At 35.4% G+C, this 18,902-nt stretch overlaps 1 protein-coding gene across 1 annotated transcript in view; it reads right to left on the bottom strand.

Annotated features, from left to right (window-relative positions):
- The window catches only part of DNAH5 (dynein axonemal heavy chain 5), a 114,113-nt gene that overhangs the window by 15,351 nt on the left and 79,860 nt on the right, over positions 1-18,902 (bottom strand). Inside the window, exons 56-66 of the mRNA XM_010400197.4 lie at positions 18,586-18,817; positions 16,952-17,066; positions 16,566-16,742; positions 12,632-12,835; positions 11,141-11,320; positions 10,134-10,271; positions 9,403-9,538; positions 7,655-7,971; positions 6,260-6,415; positions 5,650-5,832; positions 748-991 (exon numbers count right to left, since the gene is read on the bottom strand). Of these exons, the coding sequence (XP_010398499.4) occupies positions 748-991; positions 5,650-5,832; positions 6,260-6,415; positions 7,655-7,971; positions 9,403-9,538; positions 10,134-10,271; positions 11,141-11,320; positions 12,632-12,835; positions 16,566-16,742; positions 16,952-17,066; positions 18,586-18,817 (2,082 nt within the window). The remainder of the gene's footprint in view (positions 1-747; positions 992-5,649; positions 5,833-6,259; positions 6,416-7,654; positions 7,972-9,402; positions 9,539-10,133; positions 10,272-11,140; positions 11,321-12,631; positions 12,836-16,565; positions 16,743-16,951; positions 17,067-18,585; positions 18,818-18,902) is intronic.

The raw sequence follows: 18,902 nt of genomic DNA, 5'->3' as shown, positions 1-18,902 counted from the left end.
ACACTGCAATATTGAGATCATCAGCAGAACATGTAAAAATTATGGCTGTTTGAAATACTGTTTAAGAATCCAAACAAATTTCTCTTTACAGATTTTTACAAGAGTCATATAAAAGTCAAATGAACTACATTGATTTAACTTACCCAGTACTGATTAACTTCTTTGCAGTAGTTGTTCAGTTTTAAATACAAAGGTTTTACAATATCTGCAATGCTTTCTGGTACACTAACTGTACCATTTTACACATTTCCTAGAATGTAGGCAATTACAGAGAGCTATTTTTTCCCCTGGTTTTTTCACATTTTTACCTGCCAGTTAAAAGTCAAAAGACTCATGAAATGTGCTGACTATAATAACCCATGGATAAATGGTGAAGCTTTTATCAGAACAGATATAGAGTATTTAATGTTATATAGGCCCTGTAAAAGAATGTCAACATGTTGAACTCTAACACATACTTACCTAAACACCCTAATGACTGATACGCTTGTTTATAGATCAATGGGAAGTCTACAAAGAGAACAGTTCACTCAATTTTATAAATTCCACATGAGGCATAACACTGACTATTTTCTCCATTATAGCTCAATATGACATCTCCTAGACACAGTTTACTTACAGGAAAACACAGATCTCCCCCAACAATTTTGGTCTTCCTGATCTCATCATACTATTTCTCCTACTCTAAGTATTGACAATTTAAATATGTGGTCTAGCCATTTGTCTTCCATCACTACCTTCACTCACCAGGTCTGTACTCTTCGCGGGCTGAATTGATCTGTACTTCAGTTTCAGCAGAAGTTTGCAGTTTCTGTGTTACTTCTTCAGCAGTCTTCTTAGTGTTACTCAATACAATTAGTAGACTCTCATCATCTGCCAGAGAACTCTTAGTGCTTGTAAGTCGAAACAAAAGGTTATCTTCTAGGTCCTTAATCCTCCTTTTGTTCATAGTCACATCTTCAATAAGCTCAGTTCTTTCTTTCTCTAATTCCTATTGGATTACATGGTAATATTTGGGAAATAGAAGAGCAATCAAAACCAAAAATAATACATTTAGCTTAAAAAATACTGATCCTACTAAAACAGTGTAGGCCAAGACTAGATGCATGAATCTGGGGAAAGAATTCCATTGGTATTTCTGACACAAGATCTATTGCCAGGTTCTGGACCTGCTGTGTAAGTAGGCATTAACAAATCATTTCTACAAATATTATGGAAGATGCCCATATCATGCCATAAAAGAAGTTCAGAACAGTAATTCTTTTTCTTCTCTTTTTGTTTCAGAAAAGGAATGCAAACACAATTTCAGGCATAGGGTTTTATTTCCCTCCATGTAATCTCATCCTCATTTATGCCTTGTTTTACAATCACCATATTGAAAATCTAGTCTCAATGGCCACCCTTAGTCATCAAATCAAGCACCAAGTATTTCAAAAAGTTCCAATACTCCTCCATCAAACAGGGATAATTTCAGCCTCGCACTAAAATGCTTCATTGATTAAGAAAGTATGTAGAACTTGAGTTACTTCACTATACATATTTATTTTATACTTTTAGTAATACAGTCTGGGTGGTTTATGTACCTAGTTTCTTTTCCAGTGTCCAAATATAGAAGATGGGTAACTCTTAATCAATAGTTTTACATTTAAAAAACAACTATTTGAAATCTCTGGAAAAATATTTTTCAGAGATAATAGTCCTTTCAGTTAATTCTTAAAATTAACCTTTAAAAACTTTATACATATTAGTGCCTCAGAGATAAAAATCCTCTACTGAAATATCATAAAATGTTTCAATATGTTGAAGTAAAAAGAAAGAAATGGGAGAGGATGGGTTAAGAGTTTTTTGTAAGATAAGGTTAATATGGATCTAATGAATGAACCGTTAGTGAGCCAGTTGATAGGAATATTTGCTGTGTCTAGAGAAGTACTTCACAAAGTTTACAAAGGTCTGGTGAATAATTTTAACAATGTCTCTCCAAACTTGGAAGTTCCATGTTCACGCCATCATTGCCAAGTCCATTTCCACTTTGCTTACTGGCTGCTAATATTCCAAAGAAACAGGGACAACTCTAAGAAATACACAACCTTTCATATAGCACTAGAGATATAAAGGACCTGAGCCCTTAGCAAGGCTTAAGGAAAGGTTTTACCCTCCCATTTGAGGAGTCTTCATTTCTACAGCTTCGAAAAACTGTTACAGCTTTTGAAATCGCTTTTTTCGTTTTTCCACATTCTAAACTTCTGGCCTTCTCACCCTACATTCTCCTCCTACATTTCCAATTTAAGCATTTATTTCTTTTAAAGAATGCCCTTTTACCTTAGGAAGGAAATTAAGAAAAATCATAATATTATTATTATAAGATTTAGAGTTTTTTCTTGGTGTATTGAAACATCATCATCATCATCAGGTAGAAAATATTTAGTGGGGTACTCATTATAGAATAATGCAAGTGCAACATAACTTAGAAGATGTGCTTACTTACTCAAAAGATACTGACAAAAACTGATGAAAATAGACACGAAAACTACAGTTATCTGCATTTCAATCAACTGATGCTTCATGGAACTAAAGAAAAGTAGGTAACAGTTTCATGAAGCATTTTTTTCATGCAAGTTTCATGAAATAGAAACATTATTTTAAAAGAATAGTATTAAAATAAAGTAAGCATTCAATTAAATATAATAATTAACATACTGAGCCAAATTAAACTTCATGTTTTGCTGAGTTAATTTTGAAAAGTTAAACATAGAGTTCAATGCATTATAAAAACGGAAAGAGAAACAAGTTGGAAACAGTTACCAAACTAAAGTGAAGTAACCCTAGATAAAAACCTTAGTGAAAAAAGTCCATCTATTAAGCTCTTAAAATGCTTTTTGCAGATCAGAAAATGTACAGAGTTGAAAGCTTTTTTCGTATCTTCAAAATTTTCCAGTCATAACACCAAGAATGCAGAAAAAATGAGCCAAGCTACCATGTACATAAATTCAAGGAACTTGCACCGAAGAGGCTATTTCAAATCCAGTTTTATGGAATTCCTTTCACAGGCAGATGACATTTTACATACTGTACCAAAGAATGCTATTTCTTGTTAATATTCATAAAATATGAAAGCTGCTACATATCTTCTATCATTCTGTCACAAAATGATTCACAAGTACAAGAATTTGCATCAACTGTTCCTTAAAAAACTTGAGCCTTTTCCAGCAAAAATCTTGATATATGAATGTGAAAATTCAAAAGGCCATAAAGAGTTGTTGCATACTATAACTCCACCAATAATCTGACTTATCTATGACACTAAATAAACAAGTTTTTTGTCAAATTACTTAACAGTCAATGTATCAAAATAATGATATCATTAAAATATCGTAAGTTATACTACATTCAGATATATATCAAATCTCTCAAATCCTATTATTACAAGAAATACAGTAGAATTAAATTTATACAGCTATACCAGCTGCCTGTTGACCACCTTATGCTTTGCTTGTATCTTGCGATTGGTTTAACATTCTGCTGGAAAATAAGAAATCAGTACCAGCATTCTTATCAGGAAACAATTAATTCTGTGAGATGTATGTGACAAAGATTCTACTAATGGGCATACCAGACAACAGAGAGTCAGACTTTGCAGAAACTTTAAATGACATGCTGTAAATGCTCCTTCTGCTTGTTGCAGGTCTAAACCTCATTCATTCTAAGACTGGAACCATATAAGAGATGGTGGAATGGGAAGAAGGATAGAAATGTGAATAAAAATCTTGAAGAACACTGATTTCAAATAAATAATCTCTTCTCTTTTTGGGACAGAAGTTCCGCACGTTCATTGTAACACTGGATATCACCAAGCAGTCATACTGCTCAAATCACTTGACAAACTATCTCACAGTAAAATAATTCCACCACCTTCCTACCAAAGGCTACAAAAGATAGTAAGAATCCAGACACTTCAGAGGGAAATCCCCAAATTCCCAAAGATGCATAATTAGACATCATAAAAAAGTATTTGGATGGTGGGATATGTTCCAATTGACCCCTCAGGAAACCTTGAACCACAAGGTGTATAAACAGAGGCCAAGAAAGCTGTAAAGGGGTAAGTATACTCCGTGGAAGTCCCCCTGCCTGTCAAGTGATCCAGTTGTCATTTATCTAGAGGAAATATCCCCAGGTGGTTTCAAACAAAACAGTAGTGAGTATAACACTCTGAGAAGCTGGTACAGAGTGTACCATATATCCACTTATTAGACATTCCCCCTCAGTGACAAAGAGGCCATTGAATAGTAGAATAATTTTAAGTTGGAAGGCACCTACAGAAATTAACTAGTTCAACCCCTGTTTAGATCAAAATAGCTCAGTTGCTCAGGGCAATGTCCAGGTGAATCTTGAACCCTTCCAAGAACTGAAAATCCACAAAATCCCTGGGTAATCTGTTCCTGGGTTTGACCACCCTCTATGTAATTATTTTTTTCCTAATATCTAATCAGAATTCCCCACGGTCCAACTTGAGTCTGTTACTTCTCCATCTCTTTTTTGGCTTCCCTGAGAAAAGTTAGGCTCCTTTTCTGTGTCCTCCAAGCACACAGCAGTGGCATTGACTGCAGGAAATTGATAAACTGACTGTCTCCTGGAGGAAAGTACTGTATTTCAAGGCCCAAGAAGTACAGTTAGGAACAAGGCTTTGTGAATATACACATCACAGTGTGTTTTAGATAGACAGTGATAATTTCATTACATAGTGGGTTGTCAGCGGTTGAAGAGAAGCTGATGGTGCAATGAAGCTGTCTGACAAAAGACAGACTTTAACAGATTGAGCGTGATTTCTCTCATGAGATCCATGCACTGTTTGGAAATGAAATGCAACTACTCGACGTGAATAAGATGACTGAGGCTATTAACGAGAAAAATCTTACATTGGCGGGGCAGCGGCAGGTGTTGGAAGGACAGGAGAAACTCAACAGATGCCACAGTAAAGAAATAAAGACATTCCTGTCATTTGTCCCTAGGGAAGGTAAACTGGAACTGTTGCCAAAATCTTAGTAGCTACACACTCATAGCTGCATAGTGTCTCATGACACCAACATTGCCTGACCTTATAGTTACAGGGATTAGCTGTTCTGCAGTTTAAAAGATCAGCCTCCCTCCAGAGCTGCTGGTGGCATGTTGATTGGGACTGGCATCCCGAACCTGGACTTCCTCAACTAATACGTCTGCAATGTCAAAATAAGTAGGTAGCCCATTTTCCCTTGGAGCAAGGAAGAAACTATGTCTGAATTTTTGCACTAGGTTATGTTGCCATGAGCTCCAGAGTGTGTAGACAGAAGAACATCAGTTTTGATTTCAGGCCCTTTTGCTTTTCACAGGCCATTCTCATGAGGTTATAACTCATTGAGGCATGAAAAATAAGGTGAATATGTTAGAGCTGCAACAATAAAGAGACAGAGAAACTTCCACATTAATGAGTCAATTGCTTCTGTGTCAGTTTTTAAACCATTGCAAATAGATTATATTAAGAATAATCATAATAGAGAGAGCCAGAAAGTTACCTTGATATGACAATAGAGAGTAATAAATTAAAATAAAATAAAATGTTCTACAGGAAAATATAAGAAGTACAGCCAGGAAAATAGATATAATCAATTCTTTTACCTGTTTCTCTGTGAGAATGACTCTGCCTAAGAGTTGATTTTCAAGACCTTTCATGGTTACAGTAAAGTCAATGATGGAGGTTCGAGCACTAATTTCAGGAGAGTAGCATGGATTTGACAGTTTTGTAGTAATGTAAAGCCTGAAGCCATTCATAACATCTATTTCCTTATCACCAACTTTCACCTTAAGAAAAATATTAAAAAGAAGTCTTGAAATATCAAGAACCAATACATGCTTTTTCAGATACTACATATAGGAAAAAGGGTTACATTTTTCTGCTTAAAGACATAAAAATCCAGTTTTAAATCATACATCTGATGCAAACAATTTGTTGAGAATAGACAAGGACCACTTTAAATGGCCCATTCACAGATTATTTAAACGTTTAAAAATTGTCATAAGCAAAGGAATAAGGAACTCTGCATTAAATATATTAAGCATTTGTGAACTTAAACCCTACCTTTTTTCTTCTTGTATTAGCATTAATCAAGTTTAAATGAGTTTAATTTTTTATCGTCCTAAATTTATCCGGAGTTATTTTGCTAAGTAGAAGGACATGAGGAGGGAAAGGGAAGAAAGGGGAAATTCCACGTTTGCTCTTTTGTTTTACCTTGTTGGCTGAACCTGTTTTAATGATGTTTTTTTCCAAAACATTATCAAGTGCTGGGTCAAGCTCTTCTCCAACATCTTCTACTAAAAGAGGTCTTCCCAAAGAAAGGCTGTCTTCTAAGTGGTTTCTAAAATACTTGTGATTCAAAGAAGTGATCTAAAAACACAGATGCAGTATCTTATGCCCATTTACCAAGCTTCTTGTTAGTTTTATATTTATAAATTATTTCATTTTCTTTGAATTACTGCCAAAAACAATGATCCTGGGAGTAGACTAGTATTAAGGCAAAGATTGGGACCACAAGAAAAGGTAACATCAGCATACCCTATTGCCAGATCTCAAGGAATGCAAAGTTCTATTTTTCAACTGCAAAAGCAGAAGCAAAGCAGCACTGAGCACTTTCAGTTTTGATGTCCTATGAGTGCAACTACCCAAGAATTTCACAGGAAAATTCACAGGAACCTTTTAGCACCTTCAATTTTATCTAGGATAACATCTCCAAGTAAAACTTCAGCAAGGTCAATGCCAAGATAAAGTGTTCTTCTGGGGTTTTTTCACCCTTGAAAATTAGAGCTTTACATAGAACAGGACCTCAAATAATCTTTGATTTACAAAGTAGTCCCCAGTATAACTGTGATTTTCAACATTTTCTAAGCACATTCAGCTTAGACTTTAATAAAACTATAAACAAAATAATAGTTTTTAACATAACTAAGCAACCATTAAAGGTTTCCACACCTAGATAACAATCAACGTGAAAGTGGTAGTAATATTCTCAGAGCCACTCAGACTACTTTTTATGGCTTTCAGGGATTTTTCTTTTCAAAGATGGTTTATTGCTGTAATCATACTTGTAGCCAGTAAGGACTTCCTTTCTCTTTATTTTGTTGTTTGCATTGAATTTGTGTATCTTGCCTCTGTACATTCTTGCAATACATCTTCCCTGTATATTTGCAGAGAACTTAGCTCCTGACATCCATACTAAGACAACAGAAATTAACAATAATTTCTGATTAAAAGATGAACAAAATCATGCTGTGAATCTTAATTTATAAACATGAAATTGTATTAATCAACTAGTTGTTTTTTTCCTACCACTTATATTATTCTGAAAACATGGTTATTACCAGGCATTGCCCATCCAGCCTGTTTTCCAACAGTTTATGTTTCATTAATATAAATTCATTAAACAAATGAAGACACCGGTGCTAAAGGATACACCTCCACGTCTAGCCAAATCTCAAATCTACTAAAATAGATCAGAGATATTCTTTATATTCAAACCAGACTTTTCATACAAATGACATTTTCTAATCATTATGTGAATCACTGAATTGTAATGCTTTGTAAGCTAAGAGTTTTTAGGGATTATGAAAACACAAGCACTTCTATTACCTGAAGGTCATTTCTGCCTTCCTTATTTTTAATCCAAATTTTACCCTGTGCCTGTGGATCAATTAATAAAGGATAACGAGATGCTTTAGTGACAATGATTCCATTCTGTAAGGATAAGTCGTCATTTGGCAATCCTTGCAGGTTCCATTCACTGATAGTTGGAGCATCAGTCAACATTTCTATGAGGTTCAAGTTGTCACAAAAAGGAATTTTTCGGCTTTTCATTTCCTTTTGCCAGTCATTTAACAGCAGACTGCGGAACTCTTGGTTAAAAGGACCAGAATAGGACAGAAAAGCTGTAGCCAAAAGTACATCACCTCAAAGAGAAAAAGGAGGAAAAAAAAAAACCTAAACAAACCAAAGCATTGCAACTTTGCCAATTCTATTAATAAACAAGGTGTTTCCTTCAACAGTTGCTACGCATTTTGGCTGGTAACTGAAGAACACACTTTGACCCATAAAGAAGGCAAACCAGTCTTTTTCCCAAGGCTCATTGCATGGCATGACAATGCTACATATCAGTAGAGACCACATTTACTTTGTCCCTACAGTGTAATTGTAGGAATCAAGAGATCAGCATCTGGCAGCTCACCAAGGTCAACTCAGCACATATGTAATGCTATTCCAAACACCAGATCCTGCACAAGCATGACATGGAGGAATGAACTTACTCATAAACTTTCAATTCCATCATTTCCTTGTGCAATCATGAGAACATGCTTAAACAGTATTTGGGGGATGGGGGAGAAAAACCCCTTATAAGTACTAATTCAATTAAATTTTTGTAAATCAATTAGGAGTACTAGTAATAAAAACTGTCACAGACATCATTATGGAGATATTAACTGTGACAACTTTTAGTCTTCTGTTCAGATTCAAAATTTTCCCTCTAAATTTCATGACACCATAGTTTGAGGGGGTTTCGTACCTCTGAAATAAGAATGCAAAATTTAAACTGGAGAAGATATACGTTTATACTCAGCCCTAAAACTTTTTGGACACTTTCAAGTTATCTATAAAAGAAATAGGATAAATTTTTGGGGAAGGTATCCCACATTTTTAATAAGTTAATACACATATATGTATTTTACCAGCAAATAAAATACAATCTATTTACTATAATACAACCTACACAGCGATACCTGCTTTTTGCAGCCTTTCAAGGTAAAAGTCAGAGAAGAAACTTCAGCCCATAGTAAATGATGAGATAAATTTCATTTATTGATTGGTTCATTTAATGAAGAAATTATTTATTACAAAGTACTTTAGTTTACAAGTGCAAATTTTAAAAATTTTAATGATCTTCTAAGAAGCAAGTTTTTATGAACATTAGTAACTGCAGTTAAAAATATTGATTTCTACATATAAATGTCAGTGCCTGAGTATCAGTCTTCCTCTCTTCTATATATATTCTCAGTTATACACATTTTATTGGCGCTTGCTAACAAATCCCTCTCTTCGGACTGTTGCTTACAAACATCAGTCAAGTTAAACCATTTGTGTCCCAAATATGTCCCACCACATTCACAATGTCCATTATCTTTTCTTTTAAAATATGAACTTTAGCCTTACATTTATTTTTCACCTAAAAGTGCTTTAGCAAAGGAATTAAAACAATTACCCTCATTTTTGAGACAGGGATCTAAGATACAAAGGAAAAGTATGACATTTCAAATGTTCTCAGTTTCACTACCCATTACAACTCAAGCAGCTTGCCTCCAAGTTTAAAGATGTGGATAAAAACTTACCAACTAGCCTCTTGGTTTGCATGGCAAATTCTTTACTCTGTTCTGTCCACCTCTCTTTTTCACCTGCTAAACCACTTATAAGACTTGAGGCAGTTTGCATTTTATGTCGGCAACGCTCAGCATCTTCCAGCAAAGTCTAGAGAAAACCATACACAAGGGAAATTGTTTACAGTCATATATCTGATAGGCCAGAAAAATCTCTACAACTCATTAAACCAGTAGATAAACAAGAGCTTAAAAATGTATTCTCAAACATCTCTATCACCATGCAGAGCAGGGACAGTGAGATGAAAAAATTATATCGGGACAAACTATCAACATCTGTCAGAAACTTGATTCAGTATTTCTTTTTAATATTTCTGTTCTTAACTTTCATTTTGGTGTAGTTGTTGAATAGCATGCAAAATTCCTGATACTTATTAATTCTGGGGAATTCCACCCAGAATTTGAAATACATTATACATATAGCATACATGAAACTTGAAGTTACAGTAGTAGGCACTAAATAAAGAATACAAATAAAATAGTTTTTGGTGGGGTGGGAGGGAAGAGGGGAGAGGGTCAGAGGCAAAGGAGAGGTAGAAACCAAAGAGGCAGCATACAAATCCTATCTGTCTCTTATCCACTGTCCATCAACATCTTTTTCAAGGAATAATAGTGAAATTGAAAGAACACGTTAAGTGTTCCTTAAAGTAAGGGTAAAAACTTCTTTTCTGTGAAGAGCCGTTCACCTGTTTTTCTCTCATTGCATTTTCATACTCTGCCTGCACAATTTCTAATTCTTCTTGCTTGGCTCCCAGTTCTTCTTGAGCTTTCTGCAGATCCAGCATAGCACTGGTTAGGCGTTTCTCCTGAATTGCTAAATTAGCCTACAGAGCATAAAAACATAAAAGTGTATTCATACACAGAGAATTTCAAAGAATTTGCTATAATATATTTCAGAAAGTTTTCCTGTACTACATTTCCAAATCAAACTGTTCAGTAGAGATTTCACCACTCAGTAAAACTTTTATTTGAATTTTACAACAAACTAAATTCTTATTTCAGATAACTGCACTTAAGCAGTTGGTTTAATGTCAACTAGAAAAAAATAATTTAAAACACTTCCAGGAATGCCAGTCATTCTTCATCTGACACAGAAGTTAGTCTTACATGGCTTGCAGAAGAGAATGATGCCTCTAGAAGCCTACTTGATTTGTCCAACCAATATGCTATGTCTAAATACAAAACTTGCTTCCCTCTCAGCCATTCCTATTATAAATACAAGCTATTCTCTGTTAAACCTGCTTGACCATCTTCTTCCTGACATTCATTCTAACCACTTAGGCCTGTTTTTTTCTCTACATAACACTGAAAAAGAGTCTCTGAATAATCTTCTTATGAACTGAGATTTGGAATATTAACCAAATCTCGAGGCATTTTTCTACTTAATTCTAAATTAAGGTAGAGCAATTGCAGTAGTGTATTTAACTAGACGACAGATGCTTTAACCCCATTCAGTAGGAGTCTAGAGGCATAAAACTGCACCATCTCTTTCATAATTTTGACAACTTACAAGTGGAAGTACATTTGAAATATATTTTATTGTAGAATTGGAGTGTTCAAGATAACAAATTTTTGGAGAGGGAAGCACCAGTTCAAATAAGGCAGATGAAGTTTCCCATAGATTAAATCCTCATGTGCAAACAGGTGAGGATGAGAAGGAGCAAAGGGTGTTTGTGACTTGTAACAGATGTACCTTTAAAGGTAATACTTCTTTGTTGATGGAAAAAAATACAGCCATAGCTTTGGTCCACGAACAAAGGCCAGCAACATTCCCACACACTCTCCTAGCTGTCTCAATGTTGTAGTCCGCCATTTCAAAATAAGGGCTCAAAAGTTCTACCACTTCTTCATTAATTGTGTCCTTCTGAAATTGCTGGGAAAAAAAATTTAAAAGTGCAATATCTATAAGGTATGTAATAAGTGTAAATTATACCTAAATTATTTCTGTCATGCATCTTTGAGACCTTTAAAAAGTTATTCCACTGTTATATATTCTTACACAACAGAAAAAAGTTTGTCTTCATTTATGATCTTTGCTATCTTACTATTACTGTTACACAGCTAATTGTTGATTCAAAATATCACTGATCCTGCTTGAAATTTCATTTTGTTTAAGAGAGTATAAGTGTTTAACAATCTTCAAAAAGAAAAGGAACAGCTTAGTTCTGGTTGATACACATACATTTTACAAGACAGTCCTTTGAATGGGAAAGCCAGCTATCTTATCCTTAGATTACCTTATCTAATTATTGGAATGTATTTCATTTTTAAAGAATTTATTTTTACCCTCTCTTTTCCCCAAAAAGCATATTTTTCATTTTTCCACCCGAGAAGCTCTCAGTTTTCTCCCTCAAATTTATTTACAAAGTATAATGAAAGTCTATCACTGAAGAACTTGAAATGTAGCTATTCCCTGAAGCATGAATAGGTTTAATTATGCACAAGGAAAATGAAATGCTGAAGTCCTTTAGTAAATTAAAAACTCTTACAAGCAGATGCAATATGAATACTACATAAATAACATCCATGCCACTACCAAGCATACAAAGCTGGTCGAGCCTCCTACTAGACCAGTGACAAATTAAGTAAACTCAAAATGCAGAAATCAGGGATGATAAAACTCACTGGAGCAGGACAACATACCATTTATTCCAACTAGATAAATCATAATATTATTAGTTTAAGTTATGAAAAGGAATTTGCTCACCAGTTAGTTACTCTTTCAATTTCCCTAGACAAATGCTATGAACCAAAAATCCCAAATTTTAAAAAGTTCTGATTGTGTTCATCCTAATAATCATCTATGCTTTTGCAAGCCAGTGCACAAGTTGTGATGTTGAAAATTAATGAAAAGTTAAATACCAGAAAAAAATATGTTTGTTATCAGCTTTAATGAAACAGATAAGTAATGGCTATCCAAACCAAATGCTTAAAGCTTTGAGTCATTTGTCACTGAAAACAATTTCATTGCCTTACTTAGGAAAAATTATAATTTATTTATGACATGACTTTGCAAGAAGGAGTCAAGCTTATTTCATTCTGACATACTTATTCTTAAGCCCTTAACATTTCAAATCAGTTGTGTGATTCCACTTGCACATCTGTTCTCCTCTGAACACCAGAGAAAACGTTGTCCCTTATTTTCTTGCGTTACAAAAAAAAAAAAAAAAGATTGCACAAGCACCTGTAGACTCTGCAAGAAGTTCCCTGTTGTCATCAGTTTCAAAGATTCTTGCCATGATGGGACGGTACAGCACCTCTCCTGATCAATTTTCACATGGTTGACTTTACGCTGGAAGAGCAGCAACACACAGTCCATGATACGCATGATGAGGTGAGGAGGTCGACCCAGTGTGCGGACAGTGGCAATATCTGCAGGTTTTATTGTCTAGGAATTTAAAACAAAGGGGAAATCAAATACTGTTATTGTCTATTTAATGAAACATGAAGCATAAGCTCACCAACAGTATTAATGGGAGAAAAAAAATTTATGTTATTTTTACCTCTGAAAAGCATGAAGCTAGAAGGACCCCCCAAGTCAGATTTTCACTACTAACTCCTATCAACTACTAGGAAACCTCAGCACAGCACCTCCACAGCAGCACCTTAAAACTTAAAACTACCATGAACTGTTTTGACAAAAAAAAGAGCAAACCAGAAATATCTCGGAATTTTACTTGTTTTTTTAAATGCGAATATATTGACCAGCAACTGAGTCTAGAAAGGAAATACTTTCTGTTGACATCTGGCAAATGAAGGTAAATTAAGGAAACCAGTGAGCAAGCTTGTTAAGTGTTTGCACCTTCTAATACATCTTACCAGTTTGCATCTTCTAATACATCTACACCACTTACCTTTCTGATGTAGAAGCAGGCCTATGAGAAAAATAAATTATAGTAATGTATGAAAACCTAGGCCCTATTAAGAATGGCAAAGTAAGCCTAGGGTGCCAAGTCTAACACTGTAACTCATAACTCTACATCATGAATCAGAAAGGACTATCAGAAAAGTCTGCTGAAGATATCTCCTTAGAGAAGAATTGATTTGAGCAGCTGCTGCACCACATACAGAGCAAAACCAGCACTGAACAATGGGAACTGCTGATGGGCAGACCCGCTCCTATAACACACACAACTCTGAGCAGAAGCTTGGCTTATTCAAAGGCAGTTTAATCAGTCCGAGCACATGACAGCCCAAACAGTAAGCAACAGATTACTGTGAGTGTTACGTCACCTTGCTTCTAGCCTAGCACGCGCCTCACTGGGAATTCATGAAGTCAGATTTTAATTATTTGTGTCTGTACTTCAATAAAGGGACTGCAAGGTGCTGCAGACTGTCCAGATCGCCTTCTCTCTGCCAGGCCTTTGTTTCCCTTCAATATTTTGCTGCTATTTGGGTCCAATGTGCACTAAATAATTCACCACAGTTTTTCCACTTATCTGTGTGAAAACTTTAACCAGTGTTTCTTAGTGACTGTTAGGAAAGTCAGCTCAGACTTTTTCCCCTAACATACAAATTGTAGCAAAATTGTTACATTTAATTTTTATTTATTTATTTACTCTGTTATAGTTGTGCATTTAATGAGCTACTTTTATTACAGGGCAAAGTGCAACAAAGTTTTACTGAACCTTGACAATTCTTACTCAAACTTTTAAAAACTAATCTCACTATATGTTTAGAAATGCTTATAAGATGTTTTATACCTATATTTCTCTTAATGCGGCATTTATCATTCCTAAAATATGTAAAAAAACTGAGTGAAATAGCTAATCACTTTTTTTTTTCATCTGGGTAATGACCTTTCTATTTATTAAATATTTTAATAGGCATTTATCTACTATTCAAGCAAAATTCTACTGTAAGAATCCCAGCTAGAATTTGCAAACCTGTAATGAGATTCATTTTTTGAAAGATGCAGACCCATACAGAGAAAATTCTTGCTTAAGGGAGTGAGTGAATGAATGAATGAATTCTGAGAATAAATATACTCATGCTCACAGGCCTGTTTTTATTCTAGTTTGCCTTTCCCCTTTGGCATACACAAAGCAAATTATTATAGAAAATGTGGCAATGCAGTTGGCTCGAACCACTCTGTCTCCTGAGGAGGACTCGGACAACCGTGGGGGTCAGCAACTTGAGTTTAGCACGCAACTTTCGGTCATGGTGAGAACCCATGAGTCCCTTGTTTTGTCTTTTGCATGTTTTCCCGATTGGTTAATATTTTGTCCTTCCTGTTTTATGTATGAAGTTATGTATATTCATTTCTCTTCTTTAATATGCATTAGTTCTAGAAAGTTCCTTGTTCCTCGACGCCCCATTGGATCCTTCCCTGAGTCCCTCCTATATGTTGTTCCCATTGGTTCCCTTCCTGTCAACCCCGCCTACTTGTCTCTATCCCATTGGCTGAGATCCCTTTCCCCACCTATTCTGTACCCAGTATAAGGTCCTTGGACCCTCTCACCGATTTGCCTCTTGGTCTCTGTCATTTCACAGGAATGAACCTGCGTGGAACACACATGGAGAGTCCCCTCTCTTTGCTTCTTTGCCTTCGCCTGCGTGCCTGCTTAACAGTGACAGAAGGATACAGCCCCTTTTGGGTGAGGGGCTCTACCCCTTTTTGTTGTGTGATGGGCACTGAGTGCCACCTTCCAGAGGGGTTTCAGCGTTGACCTCCGGGCTTCTTTGTGTCGGCACACAAGGGGTAAAACCCGCTTCTGCCAGCTCCCAGTGGCTGAAAACCCCTCCAAGAAAATTCAAGAATTTCAAGATTGAGCCAAACTACTTTTTCCCATTGTGAAGTCTTACAATAATGCTAGCATTGCTTTTTCTTGAAATCAGTGTTTCATTTATTATCACCCTACATTTCAAGAAGAGCAGTATTGTTTTGGTTCAGCCATTTTAGTCAAAAGCAGAAAGTAAGCTTTAATAAGAGACAGGTCCAGACACACAGCACTGGTGCTCTCTTTATACTGGAGATGCTGACCAGTTAACATTGCTTATTTTTTCACTTGTCAGAATGCTTGCCGACTACTGGGTTAGTTGTTGTTGCTAGTTCTTTAACCTTTTTCCTGTGGCTATATATCAGAGTATATCAGGGTATTATAATACAGATCTTCTCCCTTATTCCACTCTCCCCAGCTGTCAGGTCATCAACCTTCATTTAGACTTTTTCACACTGTGCTTTAAGAATCATGGCAGTCGGAGACCGTTAGATGTCTCTCACTCGAAGTGAAGTCTTACATTCAGAAGATCCATGAAAATTTTGCTATGCTAGATTTAAAAGAAAATCATGGCATTCCTTCAAATCAGTCTTTAACCATCACAACTGCTGGCAGCCTCTCAAATGGAAAGGCTAACTTTCCAGTAAATCTACATAAAAACTCTTTGAGGTTTGTCTACCCTTCAGGTGTTTTCTTCATAATTTATTGTTTCTTGGGATGTGAGCTCCCTGCTAGCATTTAACAAGTCTATTGCAGATTCCTCTACTACTGCTCACAGCAAAATGTCTTGAGGTACATCCTCCTATGAAGTCAACTGAACAGACATAAAGATAAATATTACGCAAGATCAACTAATATTGATTTTTTTAATCTTAAATATATGGGCAAAGGGTTCTATTCTATTCTATTAAAAAAGCTTTACAAGAAAAGTATGGTGAAGGAAATGAAGTCTTGGTAATGCCACAACTCCTAAGAAAAAAAATTTTTTTAAGAAGACACAAAATAGTGGACCAGAAAACTCATTGAAAATGCAATTTCTTTGTGAAAACATAAAATAGGAGGTTTGGATTTGGATGGAATTACAACTGATTTTACATGGGAAGCACTTCACTCATTGCAAAAAACGTGTTTAGTAACAGTATCAGTATTCAGTTACTGGTCTGTCATCAACCTGCAGCACATGATATATCAATTACAGTTTCAAAGAAAGTTAAAACTTGCCCTTTTCTGAAAGCTGACTATTTGAGGTTTGGTACTCACGTGAAAAAAGAAGAACAAAACAGAACCTAAAAAGCCTCAAAATATGTATATTTATTTTCTGCCAAGTGAAGAGGTATGCAGTGCACCTGCAATTTTGTATTTCTTAGTGCTAATGTTATATATGGTCCAAATACTAACCTGTAAGGCTGTTTCTGCCTCTTCCAAAGCAGGCTTGGCAGCTTCCAACTTCTCTTCAGCAATGGCTTTGTCTGCCGTGATACTGTCTACAATAGCTTGGGCTTTGTCTTTCACTTTCTGAACATCACCCTTCACATTCTCAGCAGCCTGTGCTTTTACAGTAACTTCTTTCAATACCTAGAATGGGAGAAAACCCACATGCCATAGTTAAAAGAATTTTTTTGTAAAATCATATGTTTCCAATTCCAGAAAACTCAAATAAGATCATTTTCTCCAAGATCCTTTCTTTCCAACACTTCATTTTAATTGATCAATCTTTTCAAAATAGAAGGAATAAAAGGAAAAAAAAATATCAAACAGCAGTAAACTTTGAAGGCTGTACATACCATGTCAGCTTTTTCATTGGCAATTTGAAGTTCCTTTTCTTTTACCTCCAGTTCTCTGCTTAGAGCAGCCACTGACTCAGAGGCCTCTTTCAATTTTTCCAGACCAGTATTTATTCTGAAGTTAAAAAGCAAAATAAAAAGCATCTCATTCACTTTGTAATTTACACTCTACTTTCCATCTGTAGAATGAATCACATCAATCAGAATGAACAATTGCAGATGATGTTTTACACCAAAAATAAAACTTGGACAAGAACTTTCACCCAAGTCTGAATCAATAAAGTGGACAATAAAATACGTGAACAAAGTTTGTGGCTTGAAATTTTACCCACTTCTAATCTAACAGTATGTCTGTATCTTTGCATAAAAATCCTATATGTTGGCTCCATATTTGTCACTGTCCCTCTTGAGCCAATACTCAAAGAACTGAGTTCTATACAGCAGAAAGCATTTTTGGATTACTAAAATTCTGAGAATTATAACCAATCAATATTTCTTACTTGAAGTGGACACTGAAAAGAAATCAAGACCAAGCAAAAGAGGGTAACAGAAAACAAATATTGAGGTAAGAATTCTCTGATTTAGCACTAAAATGCCCCTTCAACAGTGCTTTTTTTCTTTCAAAAAGTCTTCACTTGGGACTTTTCATACAAGTTTAAGTGGCGTCTCCAAGGCTGCTGTTGCAAAGGCTACAGAGTACTTGGACGGCTGAACAAATGTAGGAGAACAGACGAAGTGAAACACCCGCCAGAGCAATTCAGACAATTCAACTAAGATACTAGGGTGAAGTAAAACGATTTGGAATGCATGAACTAACCTGCTAAATCTGAAGGTAGATAACAGGACCAGACCTTTCTGTTTTACAAGCCTTCACCCATAATGTAACTACAGATTTCAAACTCAATTTGACTTTGAAGACAAAGAATGTTTCAAAGCGAAATAAACTAGTTTAAGTCTTTCTTAAATGTTTCCAGCTCTTTTTGACAGTTTTTCAAAACTGAGAAGGCAGTTTTTCTTAAGGGTATTACCAAATGATACACCAACTGCTAATTCTCCATTATATTTGAGTGTTCCTGACATGAAGATATATCTGCAAATAGATCTCATTAATTTAATAAAGCATCTGAAAATAGGAAAAAGTATATCAAAACCATTTTAATAATCTACAAGTACAAAGCTCAGCACTCTAGGTGAGGCTCTGTGTTCACAAAACCACCAAGCGTATTTCTTACATGTTCCTAACAGGAGGATACAAGTGTTCATCAAGAAAACAAAAGTTGCTGCCTGGCAAACTAAATGCTACTATGAATATATTATGAAATTACATGTAGGTGTTTTCTTTCACTCTTTAAAAACACACAGGTATCATTTATATTCACCTTGTATTTCCCTCTAGCTCTATTTTTCATGCATGACTACTCTTTTTTCCCCTCCAAATATATATAGTTTTTAGCTTATATGACAAGAGGAACTACAGTATTTGAATAAGTCACACCTTTACACAATTCCAGGAATTAAAAATAACTTTTTTTGCTGTGCAAGGAGACAATCCATGCACTGAAATGAAGCATATCAGAATATACCTACCTGTGGAAGAAAACTACAGAAAAACAGAAGTTACCTGAGTAGTTTACCTGTTTGATAATGTTTGTACTTCAGCATGCTTTTCTTTGTATGTGGTTTTATATCCCTGAATAAAGGTCAGGTAGGATTTGGGAGTCACATGTGTAGAACGTCTGTATCTTTGAAAGTAATCAGAACACTTTTCTGCCACTCCATCCTGGAATGAGCCCATACACTGCACAATTTCCGTCTTTGTATCAGCAGTGCAGTCCATATCAAATGAGGACAGGAAGTGTTCAGATACTTAGGAAAGAAAGAAAGCCTAAACGTAAGTAAATATTTAAGAAAATATCTTAGCTTATAACCAAGTCACTATAAAACAGGCCAG

This window comes from Corvus cornix, chromosome 2 (genome assembly GCF_000738735.6).
Source record: "Corvus cornix cornix isolate S_Up_H32 chromosome 2, ASM73873v5, whole genome shotgun sequence".
Lineage (NCBI taxonomy): Eukaryota > Metazoa > Chordata > Aves > Passeriformes > Corvidae > Corvus > Corvus cornix.
This window is presented reverse-complemented; position numbering and strand designations above follow the sequence as displayed.